General features: G+C 37.6%; 1 protein-coding gene across 2 annotated transcripts in view; it reads left to right on the top strand.

Moving 5' to 3' along the window:
* The window catches only part of bicc1b (BicC family RNA binding protein 1b), a 104,585-nt gene extending 90,820 nt beyond the window's left edge, over positions 1-13,765 (top strand). For both annotated transcript variants that reach the window (XM_051914062.1, XM_051914063.1), the window contains exons 17-21: positions 869-1,023; positions 1,224-1,377; positions 4,753-4,910; positions 5,710-5,809; positions 11,048-13,765. In XM_051914062.1, coding sequence (XP_051770022.1) covers positions 869-1,023; positions 1,224-1,377; positions 4,753-4,910; positions 5,710-5,809; positions 11,048-11,178 — 698 coding nt within the window. In that variant the 3' untranslated portion in view covers positions 11,179-13,765. The remainder of the gene's footprint in view (positions 1-868; positions 1,024-1,223; positions 1,378-4,752; positions 4,911-5,709; positions 5,810-11,047) is intronic.
* The last annotated feature ends 4,055 nt before the right edge of the window (positions 13,766-17,820 follow it).

Below are 17,820 nucleotides of genomic sequence, written 5' to 3' on the forward strand. Positions count from 1 at the left end.
TCTTATTTCTCACCATCTTGGAGTCCTCCATGCGGGCTTTCACGTGTCTTGCACTGAGGAGAGGCTTCCGTCGGGCCACTCTGCCATAAAGCCCCGACTGGTGGAGGGCTGCAGTGATGGTTGACTCTCTACAACTTTCTCCCATCTCCCGACTGCATCTCTGGAGCTCAGCCACAGTGATCTTTGGGTTCTTCTTTACCTCTCTCACCAAGGCTCTTCTCCCCCGATAGCTCAGTTTGGCCGGACGGCCAGCTCTAGGAAGGGTTCTGGTCGTTCCAAACGTTTTCCATTTAAGAATTATGGAGGCCACTGTGCTCTTAGGAACCTTAAGTGCAGCAGAAATTTTAATATATATATATATATATATATATATATATATATATATATATAAAATGAAAAAAATTAAGCTTTTTTTTATATTTTTTGTGTTGTGAAATTGTCATGACAGTTGCCTCACAATTTCTCCCCATCATTCTCTTTATTGTATACAGAAAAAAATAAAAAACATTTATTGTATACAAAAAAGTATGTTAAAAGTAATTAAATAAAGACGTATATTGAAAAATAAAATAATCTAATAAATATTTATATTCAGTTTTTTGCTTTATATATATATATATATAATTTTTTTTTTTTTTTATTGTTATTGTTAACTATTTAACTATAAAAATGGACTATAAAATAAATATATGTTGTAAATTATAATGTCTTTTTTTGTTTTATTTTTTTCTATTTAGGGCTGAAATATGACATAGGCCTAATTCTTCATGATAATCACATGCTTAATTCTGAATGAAGTGTGATGTGACCTTCACTTGACATCTATCAAGTTGTTTAAATGCATCTTCTTCTGTGTTTCTCTTTTCAGCCATGTTAAAGAAGCCAGTGGTGACGGAGGTCCGTACCCCCACTAACACATGGAGCGGTCTGGGCTTCTCAAAGTCTATGCCTGCGGAAACTATTAAGGAGTTGCGCAGGGCGAACCATGTGTCTTATAAACCTACCATGTCAACTACATATGAGGTAAACTCAACCTCTCCAGCAGATGGGATAAGCATATGTCTCCTATGAATTGCTCTATGCTGATTGTAGTTCATCCGGTGCATTCTCACTGATGTCTATTAGCTCTGGCAATACTTGTTATTATTATTTTCTAATGATGCATCACTGCAGGATTTTAGTGGATTAAACATGATCAATGATATGATATGTATTTTTATAAGGGGTCGCCTCTAGCCTTGTCCCGCTCCAACAGTAGAGAGGGCATGGCGAGTGGCAGTGACTCGGATAATTGGAGGGAAAGAAATGGGAGCGGGCTCCCGACACACAGTGATTTCCCCTCTCCCATCAGCCCCAAAAGGAAGCAGAACAAAACAGGTGTGTTCTTCAGTCAACGTGACTGTAATAATGTGACAAAATAAAAGGCATATGTTTTCAAATACTTATGGCTGACCATTGCAATTACGAAAATAACACTGCTATGAGAGACTTGTTGCACTTCTAATCTAGATATAAGAATGTCATATTAATAAAAACTGGATGGCTTGTGTTGCTAAATGACATGCAGTTAATTTTAAAATATATTGTATGATGGAAAACACTCTCTCTGATTATGCTATGTTAGCCACTTGACAAAATAGTGTTGTCTCTGAGGCATGGTAAAAACATGGTACTCATGGTAAATCAAGAAAACAAGCGATTCGAACAATAAGACTAACCGTGTTGAGCTATATAACAGTGATTAGTTTTCTGTTGATAAATGTATCCAAACAGTTGCTCACCTGTCTAATAAAAAACATGGTGTTTCCATGGTTTCTACGAAAGTAAAACTGGAAATCGAGGGTAACGCAGATATGACGTCATTGACAGGCGCCGAAATGACACGTCCGTGTCCTGGTTAAAATTGCTGATTTCTCTGGATTTAAACATTGTTGGAAACGTTAATGTAAGTGCACAAGTTAACAAAATATATAACACTGTTCTAGTGTTTTTTGGATATTTTAATCTAAAAATCGTTCATATTGTGCCTTTAAGTAGGACTGTACATACAGTGGGTACGGAAAGTATTCAGACCCCCTTAAATTTTTCACTCTTTTGTTATATTGCAGCCATTTGCTAAAATCATTTAAGTTCATTTTTTTTCCTCATTAATGTACACGCAGCACCCCATATTGACAGAAAAACACAGAATTGTTGACATTTTTGCAGATTTATTAAAAAAGAAAAACTGAAATATCACATGGTCCTAAGTATTCAGACCCTTTGCTCAGTATTTAGTAGAAGCACCCTTTTGATCTAATACAGCCATGAGTCTTTTTGGGAAAGATGCAACAAGTTTTTCACACCTGGATTTGGGGATCCTCTGCCATTCCTCCTTGCAGATCCTCTCCAGTTCTGTCAGGTTGGATGGTAAACGTTGGTGGACAGCCATTTTTAGGTCTCTCCAGAGATGCTCAATTGGGTTTAAGTCAGGGCTCTGGCTGGGCCATTCAAGAACAGTCACGGAGTTGTTGTGAAGCCACTCCTTCGTTATTTTAGCTGTGTGCTTAGGGTCATTGTCTTGTTGGAAGGTAAACCTTCGGCCCAGTCTGAGGTCCTGAGCACTCTGGAGAAGGTTTTCGTCCAGGATATCCCTGTACTTGGCCACATTCATCTTTCCCTCGATTGCAACCAGTCGTCCTGTCCCTGCAGCTAAAAAAAAAACCCCACAGCATGATGCTGCCACCACCATGCTTCACTGTTGGGACTGTATTGGACAGGTGCCTGGTTTTCTCCACACATACCGCTTAGAATTAAGGCCAAAAAGTTCTATCTTGGTCTCATCAGACCACAGAATCTTATTTCTCACCATCTTTAGCAAACTCCATGCGGGCTTTCATGTGTCTTGCATTGAGGAGAGGCTTCCGTCGGGCTACTCTGCCATAAAGCCCCGACTGGTGGAGGGCTGCAGTGATGGTTGACTTTCTACAACTTTCTCCCATCTCCCGACTGCATCTCTGGAGCTCAGCCACAGTGATCTTTGGGTTCTTCTTTACCTCTCTCACCAAGGCTCTTCTCCCCCGATAGCTCAGTTTGGCCGGACCGCCAGCTCTAGGAAGGGTTCTGGTCATCCCAAACATCTTCCATTTAAGGATTATGGAGGCCACTGTGCTCTTAGGAACCTTAAGTGCAGCAGAATTTTTTTTGTAACCTTGGCCAGATCTGTGCCTTGCCACAATTCTGTCTCTGAGCTCTTCAGGCAGTTCCTTTGACCTCATGATTCTCATTTGCTCTGACATGCACTGTGAGCTGTAAGGTCTTATATAGACAGGTGTGTGGCTTTCCTAATCAAGTCCAATCAGTATAATCAAACACAGCTGGACTCAAATGAAGGTGTAGAACCATCTCAAGGATGATCAGAAGAAATGGACAGCACCTGAGTTAAATATATGAGTGTCACAGCAAAGGGTCTGAATACTTAGGACCATGTGATATTTCAGTTTTTCTTTTTTAATAAATCTGCAAAAATGTCAACAATTCTGTGTTTTTCTGTCAATATGGGGTGCTGTGTGTACATTAATGAGGAAAAAAAATGAACTTAAATGATTTTAGCAAATGGCTGCAATATAACAAAGAGTGAAAAATTTAAGGGGGTCTGAATACTTTCTGTACCCACTGTATTTATATATAACTTCATAATTCTAGTGTCTTTTAAATATGGTTAAAGTGTACTGTTGAATGTACTGACAAACATTTATGGTAAACTAAAATGTAAATTAATGTAATTTCTACTGAAACTTCTATGTTTGGTATATAAATATATTTGTAATTTAGTGCATTTAAAATGTATTTACTTTGAATGTAACAGTATTTACTTTGAATGTTTACTTTGAAGCACACTTCAAGTGCACATTAAATAAAATTGAGCGCACTTCTTTTTCACAAGGGTGTGAATGCAGTTTGGCCAAAACAAGCCCTAAAATACTATTTTGGTAGCCAGCTCATTAGTTTAAAGGGTTCACCCAAAAATGAAATTTCTGTCATTAATATTTACCCTCATTTTGTTCCAAACCCGTAAGACCTTTGTTTATCTTCGGAACACAAATTAAGATATCTTTGATGAAATGTTTTTTTATCCCTTATAGAAAGCAATGTAATTACCACATTCAAGGTCCAGAAAAGTAGGTCCATGGTCCTACGCTGTTTATGTTGTATAGATAGTGCGGGCTTCCGGGTTCTACGTCAGAACACCGACTCAGTATTGGCCGGCTCCTGCATCCGAATCACACGTATGCGTCATGCTGCTCATGTGAACAGCGTAGGCCAATACTGAGCCAGCATTCTGACATAGAACCCAGAAGCCTGCACTGTCTATACAACATAAACAGCGTAGGAGACGACAGAAGAAATTGTTTAATGAAGTCGTTATTTTTGTTTTGTTTTTTTCGTGCAAAAGTATTCTCGTCACTTCATAACATTAAGGTTGAACCACTATAGTCACGTTGACTATTTTAACGATGTCTTTACTACTTTTCTGGAACTTGAATGTGGTAATTACGTTGCTTTCTATGGGGGATAACATAAACCTCTCGGATTTCATCAAAAAGAACTTAATTTGTGTTCCGAAGATGAACAAAGGTCTTACGGGTTTGGAACGACATGAGGGTGAGTAATTAATGACAGAAATTTAATTTTGGGTGAACTAACCCTTTAGGTGTACAGTTTGGTAACCTGGTAAACACTGGTAACTATATTTTATGTATTTTGGAATAGAGCACTACCTAAGCAGCAGCAACTACATGGACTGCATCTCGTCAGTGACGGGAACTAACGGCTGTAATCTCAACACATCTTTCAAAGGATCTGATCTGCCTGAGCTCTTCAGTAAACTTGGCCTCGGGAAGTATACAGACGTCTTCCAACAGCAGGAGGTACAGACGGGGCTGTCGATATCTTCTCTATTAATGTTGCTGTTTGATATGAGAGCACATAAATGAGTTTTAGATGATTTCTGTCACCGGGAGGTGTCTTATGTCTTTCAGCGCTTAGTCTATTTTAGCTTTAGAAGGCACTTTAAACCTATTTATCAACACAGTCTTTGGCAGTCTTTTATGAAGCGATATGAAATACTGGAGTGAACAGCTAACTCATTTTTTGAATAAACACATCCGCCAGGTTTAATGCAAGTTCCACACGTAATGAATCTGAACAATTTGGATGTAAATGTTCTATCTCATATTAGAATTTGTGAGTCAGGTTTGTAATATTTATAAATGACGAACTCCAATTTTATAATTTATGGCTTTTATTAAAAGAAAAACTCAATGTAATAACCCAGAAATGACTTTGTTTTGTGTAGAGCCACAGCTTTGTTACACGGCAGAAACACTGTCAGTGTGACAGCTCTGTCATTTGCATATACTGTCTGAAACTGGCCTACGGTTAAAATGACGCAACTTCCAGCACAGAACTGAAAGCCTTAGAAAAGCCAGAAGGTAGTTCTGTGATTCCCTGTATTTCAAGATGCCAGAGATAACACTGTGGAGTCCAAAGTATGGTTCTGGCTTTTATCTTGTAAACATATGATTATAATGTTAGAGAAAGAGTACAGTGGTCAGTGCACATGCACTCTCAGATGCAGGTTTGATTCTGTCTTTCTGACCACACTAATTTTCACTCATTTTTTTCTGAAAGTCCAAACCAAAAATACAATTTCTGTCTTTTTATCAGATTGACCTTCAGACATTCCTCACGCTGACCGATCAAGACCTGAAAGAGCTTGGCATCACTACATTCGGAGCCCGCAGGAAAATGCTGTTGGCCATCTCAGGTCAGTTGTCACAATACTATTACCAGTAACCTTTCAGGTTCTCTATATATTTCTTGATTCCACAGCAAAAATGAAATGCCTATTCAGTAGAAAGGTGAAAAAAAATGAAATCGGTGCTACCTGACTATAGAGAAAACAGAAAAACTTCCCTTTTGCCAAATAAGAAAACTTTAACACCCATAATGCACTGGGCATTACTTACCGAGGCCACTCCCACCAGTCTGCTTTGAATATGCTTATCAGAGTCAAATAGCACTTGCTTTAGTGGGAAATACTTCTTGGCAAACTTTCAGTCATAATGATGTCAACTTGTATTGTTCCTGGGTGCAAAAATTTAAAAGAGTTAAACGTTTAGCGAGAGTGAGTTACTTTCAGTTTCCAGTTTTCTGAAGCAAACTCTCAACTCAACTCTACTTTATTTATAGAGCACTTTCAACACCACATGCAGAGCCTTAAAAACATACAACAACACTTTGTAATGAATTCTGTATCATATGGGTAACCAATGCAGTTGATCAAGCTGCAAACGAGAGAGAGGCCTGACTCACATCCAGACACAACACATTACAGTAATCCAAGCGGGATGACACAAAGGCGTGAACAACCTTCAAAAGAGAGGATGGACTTCAATTTAGATTTAATTAATCTAAGATGGAAAAAAAATATTCTTAACAACAGCATTGATTTGCCGGTCAAATTTAAGCTCAGAGTCAAAAATGACACCAAGGTTTCTCACGCTAGACAGTTTTTCCCAGGAAACAACCCCATGCAGTCATAAACATCCTCTACACACCCCTTATTATCAAATAAAATCATCTCTGTCTTATCCTCATTCAGTTGGAGAAAGTTATTCGCCAACCGGCACTTAACCTCTGTCAAACATTTACGCAGGGACTGAATGGCACATTTATGCCCATGTTTCAGTATAAATAAATACATTTGAGAATCATCCACATTCAGATAATAGTGAATCTCAAATTTCTCAAAAATAGAACCTAGGGGAAGCATATAAAGGAAAAACAAAATTGGTCCCAGGATAGAACCCTGAGGAACTCCACACAAAACGCTGTCATGTACAGGTAAGAACGCTGTTGCCATAGTGTTCCATTTTTACCATATGCTCTATAATGCTGTTTATAGAGTAGACATAGTGCAATACAATTTTCAGTGATAAACATACTCTTACAATAACTGTTTTGTTAACCCTCTGTCAATCCAACAGTCCATGGTCGGGGATACAAAAATACAGAAGCATAATCTAGTTTTCACAAAAGTCCTGGAGCTGTCAAAAGCTGTCAAAGACTTTTGCTGACAAATAAACCTGAATTTCTCGGTCCAGGTAACACAAAAAAAAGAGTAACCATTGTTCATTTACATATACTACCGACATTGTAACATTACAAAGCGGGTTGAAAATCAGCAAATTTACACTTTAATACCAAGAAGTTCAATTGAATGTTTATGTGCACAGCGACATTACTATAAGCACAGAAAAACCACACAAATGCTCATTTGATTGTTGAAAAGCAGCCGCCTTAGTCAGAGATCCCTGAGGTGCAAAATTATTTTAAAAATTAAAAAATTATTTTATTTTAAGGTGACGTTGTTACAGTGTAATTACACAAAAGTACTGAGTAATAGCAAAGACTTTAAATATATAAAGATGGATATAGCTGCTCTGAGAGGCGTTTCAAATATGGCCACCGAGTGAAATGACTTGCCTTAAAGGGACTTTGGTAATAGTCATTAACTACATGTAATTACTATAGGGTAAAGGTTTGGTTTAGTGTTAGTTGCTTGTAGATATGCATACTTTACTGTTATCACTATAGTAAGTACATGTAACTTCTGTAACTGCGTCACCTTAAAATTAAGTGTTACCGAAAGTTTAGTATCAACTTGGTACTAACCAGAAGAACATTAACCGTAATATCTGATGGACACAACATGCCAAGCAAGATTTTCCTTTTTAATAGCTTTGAGTAATTTGGACAGCTGCAGGGTTTTGGGATTACGGTTATGATTTATTGAGGTGTCAGAGATGAAATTGGATTTGGCTTTCCACTTACATAACCGGCCAGGGTTGACTGACTGTCCACATCCTAGCATGACAGCAAGTGGAAGTGACAAGCTTGGCCATTAGACATCTAGAACATCTGTGATATATTTCGACCACCCACTGCTAGATAACCATAATGACTTCCTGCAGTCTGGCAAAGATATTTATTAAAACAAAAACATTGTTCCTGTTTTATCAGCCCCGTGGTTTGAGAATAAAACACAATGCCTGAGGTTGAGGTAGCCCTTTCATTGTTAAAAGTGAAATTATGGTACAGATGGGATTCCAAAGTGTAGAGGTACGAGGAGGACAGGAAATGACTGCAGGCCTGTGTTTATTTCTCTGACTGACCTCAGATGCCAGAAGACAATCCTACTGGGCTGATGCAAGTTTGGTCCCAGTGAGAGAAATGTCCTCTTTTGCTTGTGTCCTCTACAGCAAAAAAAGGGAACATTGGCATTGTCAAGCCCACCTACATAAATAAGATCTGTCATCCCAAAAAAAACATAGCGCGAACTCTTGGAGCTGCTCAAAACTTAGTGAGCTGTCAACATAGGTGTCATTTTAAGGTAGTATACCTTATTTTGACCAATTTATTAAGACAATGCATCAGAATGTGACAAACTAAGTGCAAAAATAGATAGTTTTCCTGTTCGGTGTGATGATGATGCAGTCCCATTTAGCCACTTATTAGCAACCCCCTTTTTCAAGACAAGTAAAAGCTTCCAAGGGGTATGACTGATAAATTATATAAAGCATGAAAATATCTTGAGCTTGTGTTAACCAGACCTTATTTCAGGCATACAACCAAAAAAAACATTCAAAAAATACATTGACTTTAGGACAAAGGAACCGGAAGTGCTACAATGGCCAACTCGTTTCTGGGGTTTTGGCCTACAAAAATAATGATTATTTTTTATTTAATGGTTGCACCACATGACATTTTTACAGTCATTACATTTAAACCTTTGTTGAAATTTTTTAAAACATTTTTCAAAACCCTATGAACCAAACATGAATATAAAAATGACATCCTTGTCTTAGACAGTCTTATCTGCAAGTTCAGTTTTTCGGCAGTGCCTTGGTGTTTCTGTCATGATGTTGAAGTCAGCATTAAAGGGGACCTATTATGCCCCCTTTTACAAAATGTAAAATAAGTCTCTGATGTCCCCAGAGTGTGTATGTGAAGTTTTAGCTCAAAATACCCCACAGATAATTTTTTATAGCATGTTAAAATTGCCACTTTTTAAGGGTGACCAAAAACGCGCCGTTTCAGTGTGTGCCCTTTAAATGCAAATGAGCTGCTGCGCTCGGCCTAAGAGGGCGGAGCTTCAAGAGCTCGTTCTCCAGTGTCAGGATTCAGTCATGATGCACTATAATGTCAGAAACTGCGAATATATGCTGCATGGAGATAGAACAGGTATAGTTTAGTTTAATTACGATTATAACTTATATTGTCTTCTTGTTTTTATCCACTATATTAGTACAAGCCTGTTTACCGATGAGTTTTATAACATTTATTGTACTTCACACAACATAAGAAGCATCTGTTTTCACTCTAGAAAATCACTGTAAGAGCTTAATAAAACACAGTGCAAGTGTGCATTAAAATATTATCCATAAACTCTCTCTCTCCCTTGCATTATCATCAACATACATAGCGAAGTACACAGAAACACTCGTTACAACTAACAGTAAACAAATATATAAAGACCTTATGCCTTTTCGGGTGGTGCTTAAATAAACTGGTAAACTTTATATCTGTAAATCAACTCCGATGAACTGTAATAAAGTGCTCTCACCTTCATTACTGCTGTATCTAGTATCACTCTGGAGGCTATAAGCTGGATCAAGAACAGTTTGTACCGATCTACCCTTGAGTAACATATTTTTAGCACAGCCTCTGTTTTGTATTGTCCCTTCGTATTGACATTCGTTCACAAAGTCCGGTGTGAAATGATTCGAGCAGACATAAACAAATTTCGGTAAAGTTGAGGGAGCATTTTCTTCGAAAGCTAAATTAATCCATGTCTTCAGTGGCTCAGGTTTCAGGAGTAAATTGAGAGAGCTATGTGGATTAATCCATCCAGCTACAGAACACCTAAAACGCTTGGGAGACATTCTCATCAGTGCAGCAATGACGAACATGTGTACAACTCGCTGTGAACTCGCTCAGGGCGGTTCTATGTTAAAACGGCAGTGTCTGTCAACATTCGTGGGCGGGGCCTGTGGCTAATATGACGTCACATTGCCATTAACCTGCAAACGGCTTGTTCTGAGACATTGCTTATGATTTATGGGGATTAAAAAAAAAAGGAGTGGTTGGATTTTTATCATTATAGGGTGGTTGTGTACACACACTGCCAACACACATTTATGTCCAAACACCATGCAAAAGTGAATTTTGCATAATAGGTCCCCTTTAAATGGAAATCTGTCGCTGTCTATTTTCTGCCTGTTATAGATCTTATTGTGAATGATTCATCCGTGCATATGTTTCTTTTCTTTTTTTTATGTTTTGACATTGTAATGTGTAATCAAAATGTCATAGCTGGATCTTTCAATAAAAATGACTTCTCTCTGGGGACGTATGCAGGAACTCTCCAATCATTTAGTCTGCTTAAAGGGATAGTTCACCCAAAAATGAAAATTCTGTCATCATTTACTCACCCTCAAGTTGTTCAAACCTGTATAAATTTCTTTGTTCTGCTGTACACAAAGGAAGATATTTGGAAGAATGTTTGTAACCAAGCAGATCTCTCCCCCCATTTACTACCATAGTATTTTTTTTCCTACAATGGTAGTCAATGGGGGGCGAGATCTGCTTGATTACAAACATTCTTCCAAATATCTTCCTTTGTGTACAGCAGAGCAAAGAAATTTATACAGGTTTGGAACAACTTGAGGGTGAACTATCCCTTTAAACCCCGCCCCTTTAAGCTTGCTTTCATCTACCTCCACTTTTGAATGCAACTTCCGCATCTCAATATCCAGTCAATAACCAATGCATCGAACCAAATCTCTACCCTACATTGGTTTCTTTTTTTCGATAATCCCTTAAACGTTGATGTACATCAATACAGAAGAAAAGATCTGTCTACTTCTGTTTCATTGGGACTTTAACTTGCATGTATGCAGTGTAAACAATGAATATTTAAGCCCTCTTCTTGTTTTGACAGAGCTGAACAAGAACCGAAGGAAGCTCTTTGAGCCGCCCAACATCCGCTCCTCGTTCCTGGAAGGGGGCGCCAGCGGTCGACTGCCACGACAGTTCCACACAGACATTGCCAGTGTGAGCGGGCGCTGGTGAGCCCATGCCAATGCATCAACATAGGCCTGAACTGCACAAATTCCCATTCCCAACCTGACATAAAGTACTGGACCAAAACCCGGACCTTCTGAAACTGTGCCAAATAAACAATGTCCATGGAACAGAGGTTTAGGGTCAAAGAACTGTTGAATATTATATGCAGTATGGTACATTATGCAATATGGTACTCATGTTACAATGAAGGAAATGTTGTGAAGGAACATTGGAGCTCCTGCACTGTCCTTGTATATGGTGCAGGCAGACTTTTATTTATATGCTTGTCTTAGGCTTCGCCATACTAAATCTTTGCACTTTAAAAAATGCTAAATACTTAGTCTATGGACAGATTCGCCTGACTAGATGTGCTTGGATCTTACTTAAAGCACTTAAATGGATATCAAGCCAAAGTGTTCTGCGCAAATTATCCATAAGGGGATCTTATCTCATCCCACAAGGCTGCACCACAGTGAAATCACCAGCCTGTTGTTATTACTGATGGACCTTAGTCAGAGTAGACGGCATTTGACACAAATAGTGTACGTCTATCCCTCACAGGCTTGTTTTCATTCAGGTCAAATTAAATATGACGTCTACCCTAACTAAGGTCCACTGTACATTGTCTATATATATTATTTCTGAACCTATAAGTTGTTTACTCTTAAAGGGATAGTACACAGAAAAAGGAAAATTGTGCCATAATTTCCTGTATGATTTTTGTTCTTCTATGGAACACAAAAGAAGATATTTTAAAGAATGTTTCAGCTGTTTTTGGCCATACAATGATAGTTAATAGAGTGCATTAGTTCTCGCTCATTTTTTCCACAGCGTTGGTTCCAGAAGTATTTTTCGATTCATTTTTGCCATAGGGATTAAAAAAAAAAAAAAAAAAAAAAAAGCAAAGAACAATAATGCAAACAGATGCTTCAACAAAATCATATACCATTGGTTAACAGCCTTGGAGCTCACAATAGGTCTATCAAAAAAATTACTTCAAAATTGGAACCAAACTGTTTCACTTTATAGGGTCCAATACAACCTTCATTGTATGGACAAAATATCTTCTTTTGTGTATCTGCAGAAGAAAGAAGTCACAGAGAATTTTAATTTGGATAAGCTATCCCTTTAGCTGTTGGTTTTAGAGGTTAGAGTCGGCCTGTCAGTAGTAGCTCTCTCAATAGTGTCTCTCTTTAGCCTCTGACAGAAGTGCAAATTACACCAGCTCTGTTTCAACCACCTTCCTGAACGCCACAGACCACAAGTCTTCACTGACCGCACTTGGAATTCTTGTCAGAGCTGACCATGGCTTAATCTACGGCTTTTCTCCTGCACGCGACCAAAGTCTGTGCTGCTTTTCTTGAGCTCTAGACTTCCTACATCGTCTAAAGCGGCTTGTTTACTTCTATCTTCTCTCACCATTGTTACGTTATCCCAACGCGCTCGTTGTGTTCTCGTATTCTTCGGATATTTCCAAAGCACGTCTTTCAATTCTGACTATATCTAAAGCTGTGAATGTTGCCAGATGTACTCCAAAGGATTGATACCACCAAGTGCCTTTTGTCTTGCACTGACAACTTTTCCAAAGTAATCGAAGACTATCGATCTCTCAAAGGTACAAATGTTTTACTGGGAAGTACCACTTACAGAGTAATCTCGCAGTGCATTGCTTTATCTTTACATGTACGGTATATATTTAGTACTTCCATTTAGCTCTTAAGTACATTGAATTTGTACCTCACACGTGATAGAGGTACTATTTAAGTTTGTATTTTGCATATTGTCTTATTATGTTTGTTTATAGACTTTATGTAGTTTGCTTTGATAATTTACAGACAGTAGCAATCAACCAGTCAATCAATTTGTGTAATAGTTTATGATGGTTTTTTTTGTTGTTTTTTTTAAATTGAGACTGACAAATGAGTGAAACAATAGCTCTCTGTGTAGCCTAAAAATATTATTAGTAATAATAAAATGCAACAGACTATGCAAAGAATCACTTTGCCATTTTAGGTTTAAATGTTTCTGTTTAAGCACATACGCTTTTGTGGTTTATTGGTTGTTCCTTGTTTTTGTTTTAAAGCGAATTAATTTTATAGACTTTGTTTTCCGTAAATTGCTACTTTGTTATATCTTAGATTAGTGCCTTTTATATGCATCAAATGCTACTTTAGTGAGAGACCGATTGTAATTCATTTGTAGAATTGTTTTGTTCTCTACCCAAGAGGGAAAAATAAGGGACGTCTTAATATTCTGACATGGCCTTCATGTGGCCAGCACATTTTTGAGTATCTTTGACCAAAGTCAAATGCGTAACCTCTGGGTTATGAGGTTACAAACATCATGAGTGCACAAATGTACAGAGCAGTGAAGCACATCAACCAGTATTATTCTTCCAAATGTTCATTAATTGGCCAGTGCCTTGGGATTGACTTTTCTGTGAGCTTGGCGCAGATTTTGTAATATACTCCATTGTATTGTTCTATGATGATGGTCATAAATTTGTATAATTGCCATAAGTTTGGTATTGCTGAATGTTCTTGATAAGTTGAAGGTGTTATGAAAGAATAAAGCTTTTCCATTTTATGTTCCACTACTGTTGGTATGATCCTCATTACATTTGGGACTGATGTCTAGCTTTGTGTATTTTAAAATACAAACCCGATTCCAAAAAAGTTGGGACACTGTACAAATTGTGAATAAAAAAGGAATGCAATAATTTACAAATCTCATAAACTTATATTTTATTCACAATAGAATATAGATAACATATCAAATGTTGAAAGTGAGACATTTTGAAATGTCATGCCAAATATTGGCTCATTTTGGATTTCATGAGAGCTACACATTCCAAAAAAGTTGGGACAGGTAGCAATAAGAGGCCGGAAAAGTTAAATGTACATATAAGGAACAGCTGGAGGATGAATTTGCAACTTATTAGGTCAATTGGCAACATGACTGGGTATAAAAAGAGCCTCTCAGAGTGGCAGTGTCTCTCAGAAGTCATGATGGGCAGAGGATCACCAATTCCCCCAATGCTGCGGCGAAAAATAGTGAAGCAATATCAGAAAGGAGTTTCTCAGAGAAAAATTGCAAAGAGTTTGAAGTTATCATCATCTACAGTGCATAATATCATCCAAAGATTCAGAGAATCTGGAACAATCTCTGCGTAAGGGTCAAGGCCGTGAAAACCATACTGGATGCTCGTGATCTTCGGGCCCTTAGACGGCACTGCATCACATACAGGAATGCTACTGTAATGGAAATCACAACATGGGCTCAGGAATACTTCCAGAAAACATTGTCGGTGAACACAATCCACCGTGCCATTCGCAGTTGCCGGCTAAAACTCTATAGGTCAAAAAAGAATCCATATCTAAACATGATCCAGAAGCGCAGGCGTTTTCTCTGGGCCAAGGCTCATTTAAAATGGACTGTGGCAAAGTGGAAAACTGTTCTGTGGTCAGACGAATCAAAATTTGAAGTTCTTTTTGGAAAACTGGGACGCCATGTCATCCGGACTAAAGAGGACAAGGACAACCCAAGTTGTTATCAGCGCTCAGTTCAGAAGCCTGCATCTCTGATGGTATGGGGTTGCATGAGTGAGTGTGGCATGGGCAGCTTACACATCTGGAAAGGCACCATCAATGCTGAAAGGTATATCCAAGTTCTAGAACAACATATGCTCCCATCCAGACTTCGTCTCTTTCAGGGAAGACCTTGCATTTTCCAACATGACAATGCCAGACCACATACTGCATCAATTACAACATCATGGCTGCGTAGAAGAAGGATCCGGGTACTGAAATGGCCAGCCTGCAGTCCAGATCTTTCACCCATAGAAAACATTTGGCGCATCATAAAGAGGAAGATGCGACAAAGAAGACCTAAGACAGTTGAGCAACTAGAAGCCTGTATTAGACAAGAATGGGACAACATTCCTATTCCCAAACTTGAGCAACTTGTCTCCTCAGTCCCCAGACGTTTGCAGACTGTTATAAAAAGAAGAGGGGATGCCACACAGTGGTAAACATGGCCTTGTCCCAACTTTTTTGAGATGTGTTGATGCCATGAAATTTAAAATCATACATAAAATGATACATTTTCTCAGTTTAAACATTTGATATGTCATCTATGTTGTATTCTGAATAAAATATTGAAATTTGAAACTTCCACATCATTGCATTCCTTTTTTATTCACAATTTGTACAGTGTCCCAACTTTTTGGGAATCGGGTTTGTACATAGGCCTACATAATAATTAATTTCCCTCTTTAGTTGCATGAACATCTGTGAATGACAGACTAAAGTGGATGTAGTGGCAGACAGTAGAGAGGAAAAAGACTAGCGTTAACCAGACGTGATGCGATAAGATTCCAGCGACACAAAATTTGTCTGTCCACACCAGACAAAGCCGCGACAAAATCAATCAAAAATCACAGCCAATCAGAAGAGCGTATGGGCGGGCTCTCTCTGAAAGCACACTGCACTAGCAACGAAATAGAGAAATAGGCTATAACCAAATTTATTAACACCATTTTAACATTATTAAAATATATACTGATGTACTGATACAACATTTGTCTCATTTTCCACTGAGTTCAGTTTGAATTTTAATTTATTTTCAATATCTGAGGTGAATTTCGTCGCTTTCAGTATGGCTATAAAGGTCACACAAAATGAAATTCAAACTCACATCAAATTCTTTTTAAACATTAAATAAAGCACATAATCATTACCTGAGATTATCATTGATGTTGCTGTTCCAGTCATGAAGTCGCAGAAATAGAAAGTGTCGCGGCTGGTTAGGACAAAAATTCTCAATGTATAATTTAACATGAAAAAAAGATAGGCCTACATTTTATCGCGTCACGGCGTCGCATCTGGTTAGGACACTGTGTAAAATGTGTTTTGAGATGAACCGCACCCAGTCATACCAGAGCTTATATGAGGCTCTGTCTGATTACAGTATGTCACAAATATGTCAGTGATCTCATTGAAATCCTTTGCTTACACACACACACAAACTCAATCACACACACATGGACTTGAGGAAATGGATGTTCTTTTTATCTTTTTTTATGCAGATATGAATCTGTAAAGAATGGAACAAAGAAGTCTGAAAACTGGGTGTAACTGTTTTGTTATTTTGCTAGATTGTGTTTTCTCTGGATTATCTCTGCGGATACTGTAAATCGGGCCTGGATTGGAAATGGAACAGGACAGCTTGCGGCTGGAACAAGAGGAAAAAAATATTCTCATTTTCCTCTGGCTAGCTTGCATTCCAGCTTTTGAATCTCGCCACATTGTCTGGATTATGGATATAATGTGAAGAGAGTGTCCAAGGGTTATTGGGAGGATGAAATGTGTCTATTTCACCACAACAAAACTAAATCCTTCAGCAACATTCAGACATCTTTTCATAAACAGATACAAACATCAAGGAAAAGGACTTATTATTTGTTCATATTAAGCTGGACCAAAAGAGCTTTATCCGTTAAGTTAGTGTCGATGGACAGACTACATAGTGTCACTATATACTTTTCAGAAGCTGAGGAGAATTTTGAGCTCATCTATAAAATGAATTTCTATACACTAAACAGATTATCAATCCCGTAGCAGTTGAAATTTAAATGCTTTTGCAATAATATTTAGGAGAAATTAGCTGTTGTACCCATTAATTTAATGCGTTATTTATATGATTACTAATTAATTCACATTATGTTATTACATTAGCTTATTATAATTAAGAGTAAGATTACATCTCACAGTAATGTTTAGTCTTTTGGGGTTTCACATAGAGAATAACTTGATTTATATTAGGTCCAGAATGTGTTATTTTTACAGCATAAAAAATAAAATCATTGATCAATAGACTATATTTCTGTCATTAATGATTAATGATTTCTGATGTGTTCTGTGTTTTATGCCTCTTTCAATGTAAATGCATTACTGTTGTTTGTTCTCCAACAGGGGGCACTAAGGCATGAATTTGCTCAAACCTGACTTTAAACTATTACTTTTATGTTTATTATTGATCTGCATCTGCCAGTAAGTTTTCCTTTATTCAAAAACAGTAAACAACATTTGTACATAAGAGTAATGTATTGCCTCTGAGCAGCCTTAATATTGTCATTAATTTATATATCAGTGTGTGTGTGTGTGTGTATATATATATATATATATATATATTACAGTCATTTTGAAATATTTAAACATTCATGCTTGATAAACATGTTTATTGTTAACATTATGTTTTGTAGAAATGCATGAAGCAGGATGTGAAATGATTTTACCATCAGTTTGTTCATAAGTTCCATTTCTCAAATTAAAAATAAACTTTTTTTTTTTTTCTGTGGAACACAAAGAAGAATGTTTCAATTAGTTTTTCCCATGCAATGGAAGTCGATCATTGACCTCAGTGACTTTTATTATGTGGACAAAAATAAATAAATACTGAGACATTTTTCAAAATACCATCTTTTGTGATCCATAGAAGAAAAAAAGTCACATAGGTCTGGAACGACATTTTATATGTGATATACTTGGATCTCATCCATCACCTCCCCTGCCTGTATCATCATCTCACATGTGTTTTGCCTCTGTTTTGCATTCTGTATGTGTTCATGCACCTTATTTACATTCAGAA

This window comes from Ctenopharyngodon idella, chromosome 12 (assembly GCF_019924925.1).
Source record: "Ctenopharyngodon idella isolate HZGC_01 chromosome 12, HZGC01, whole genome shotgun sequence".
Classification (NCBI taxonomy): Eukaryota; Metazoa; Chordata; class Actinopteri; order Cypriniformes; family Xenocyprididae; genus Ctenopharyngodon; species Ctenopharyngodon idella.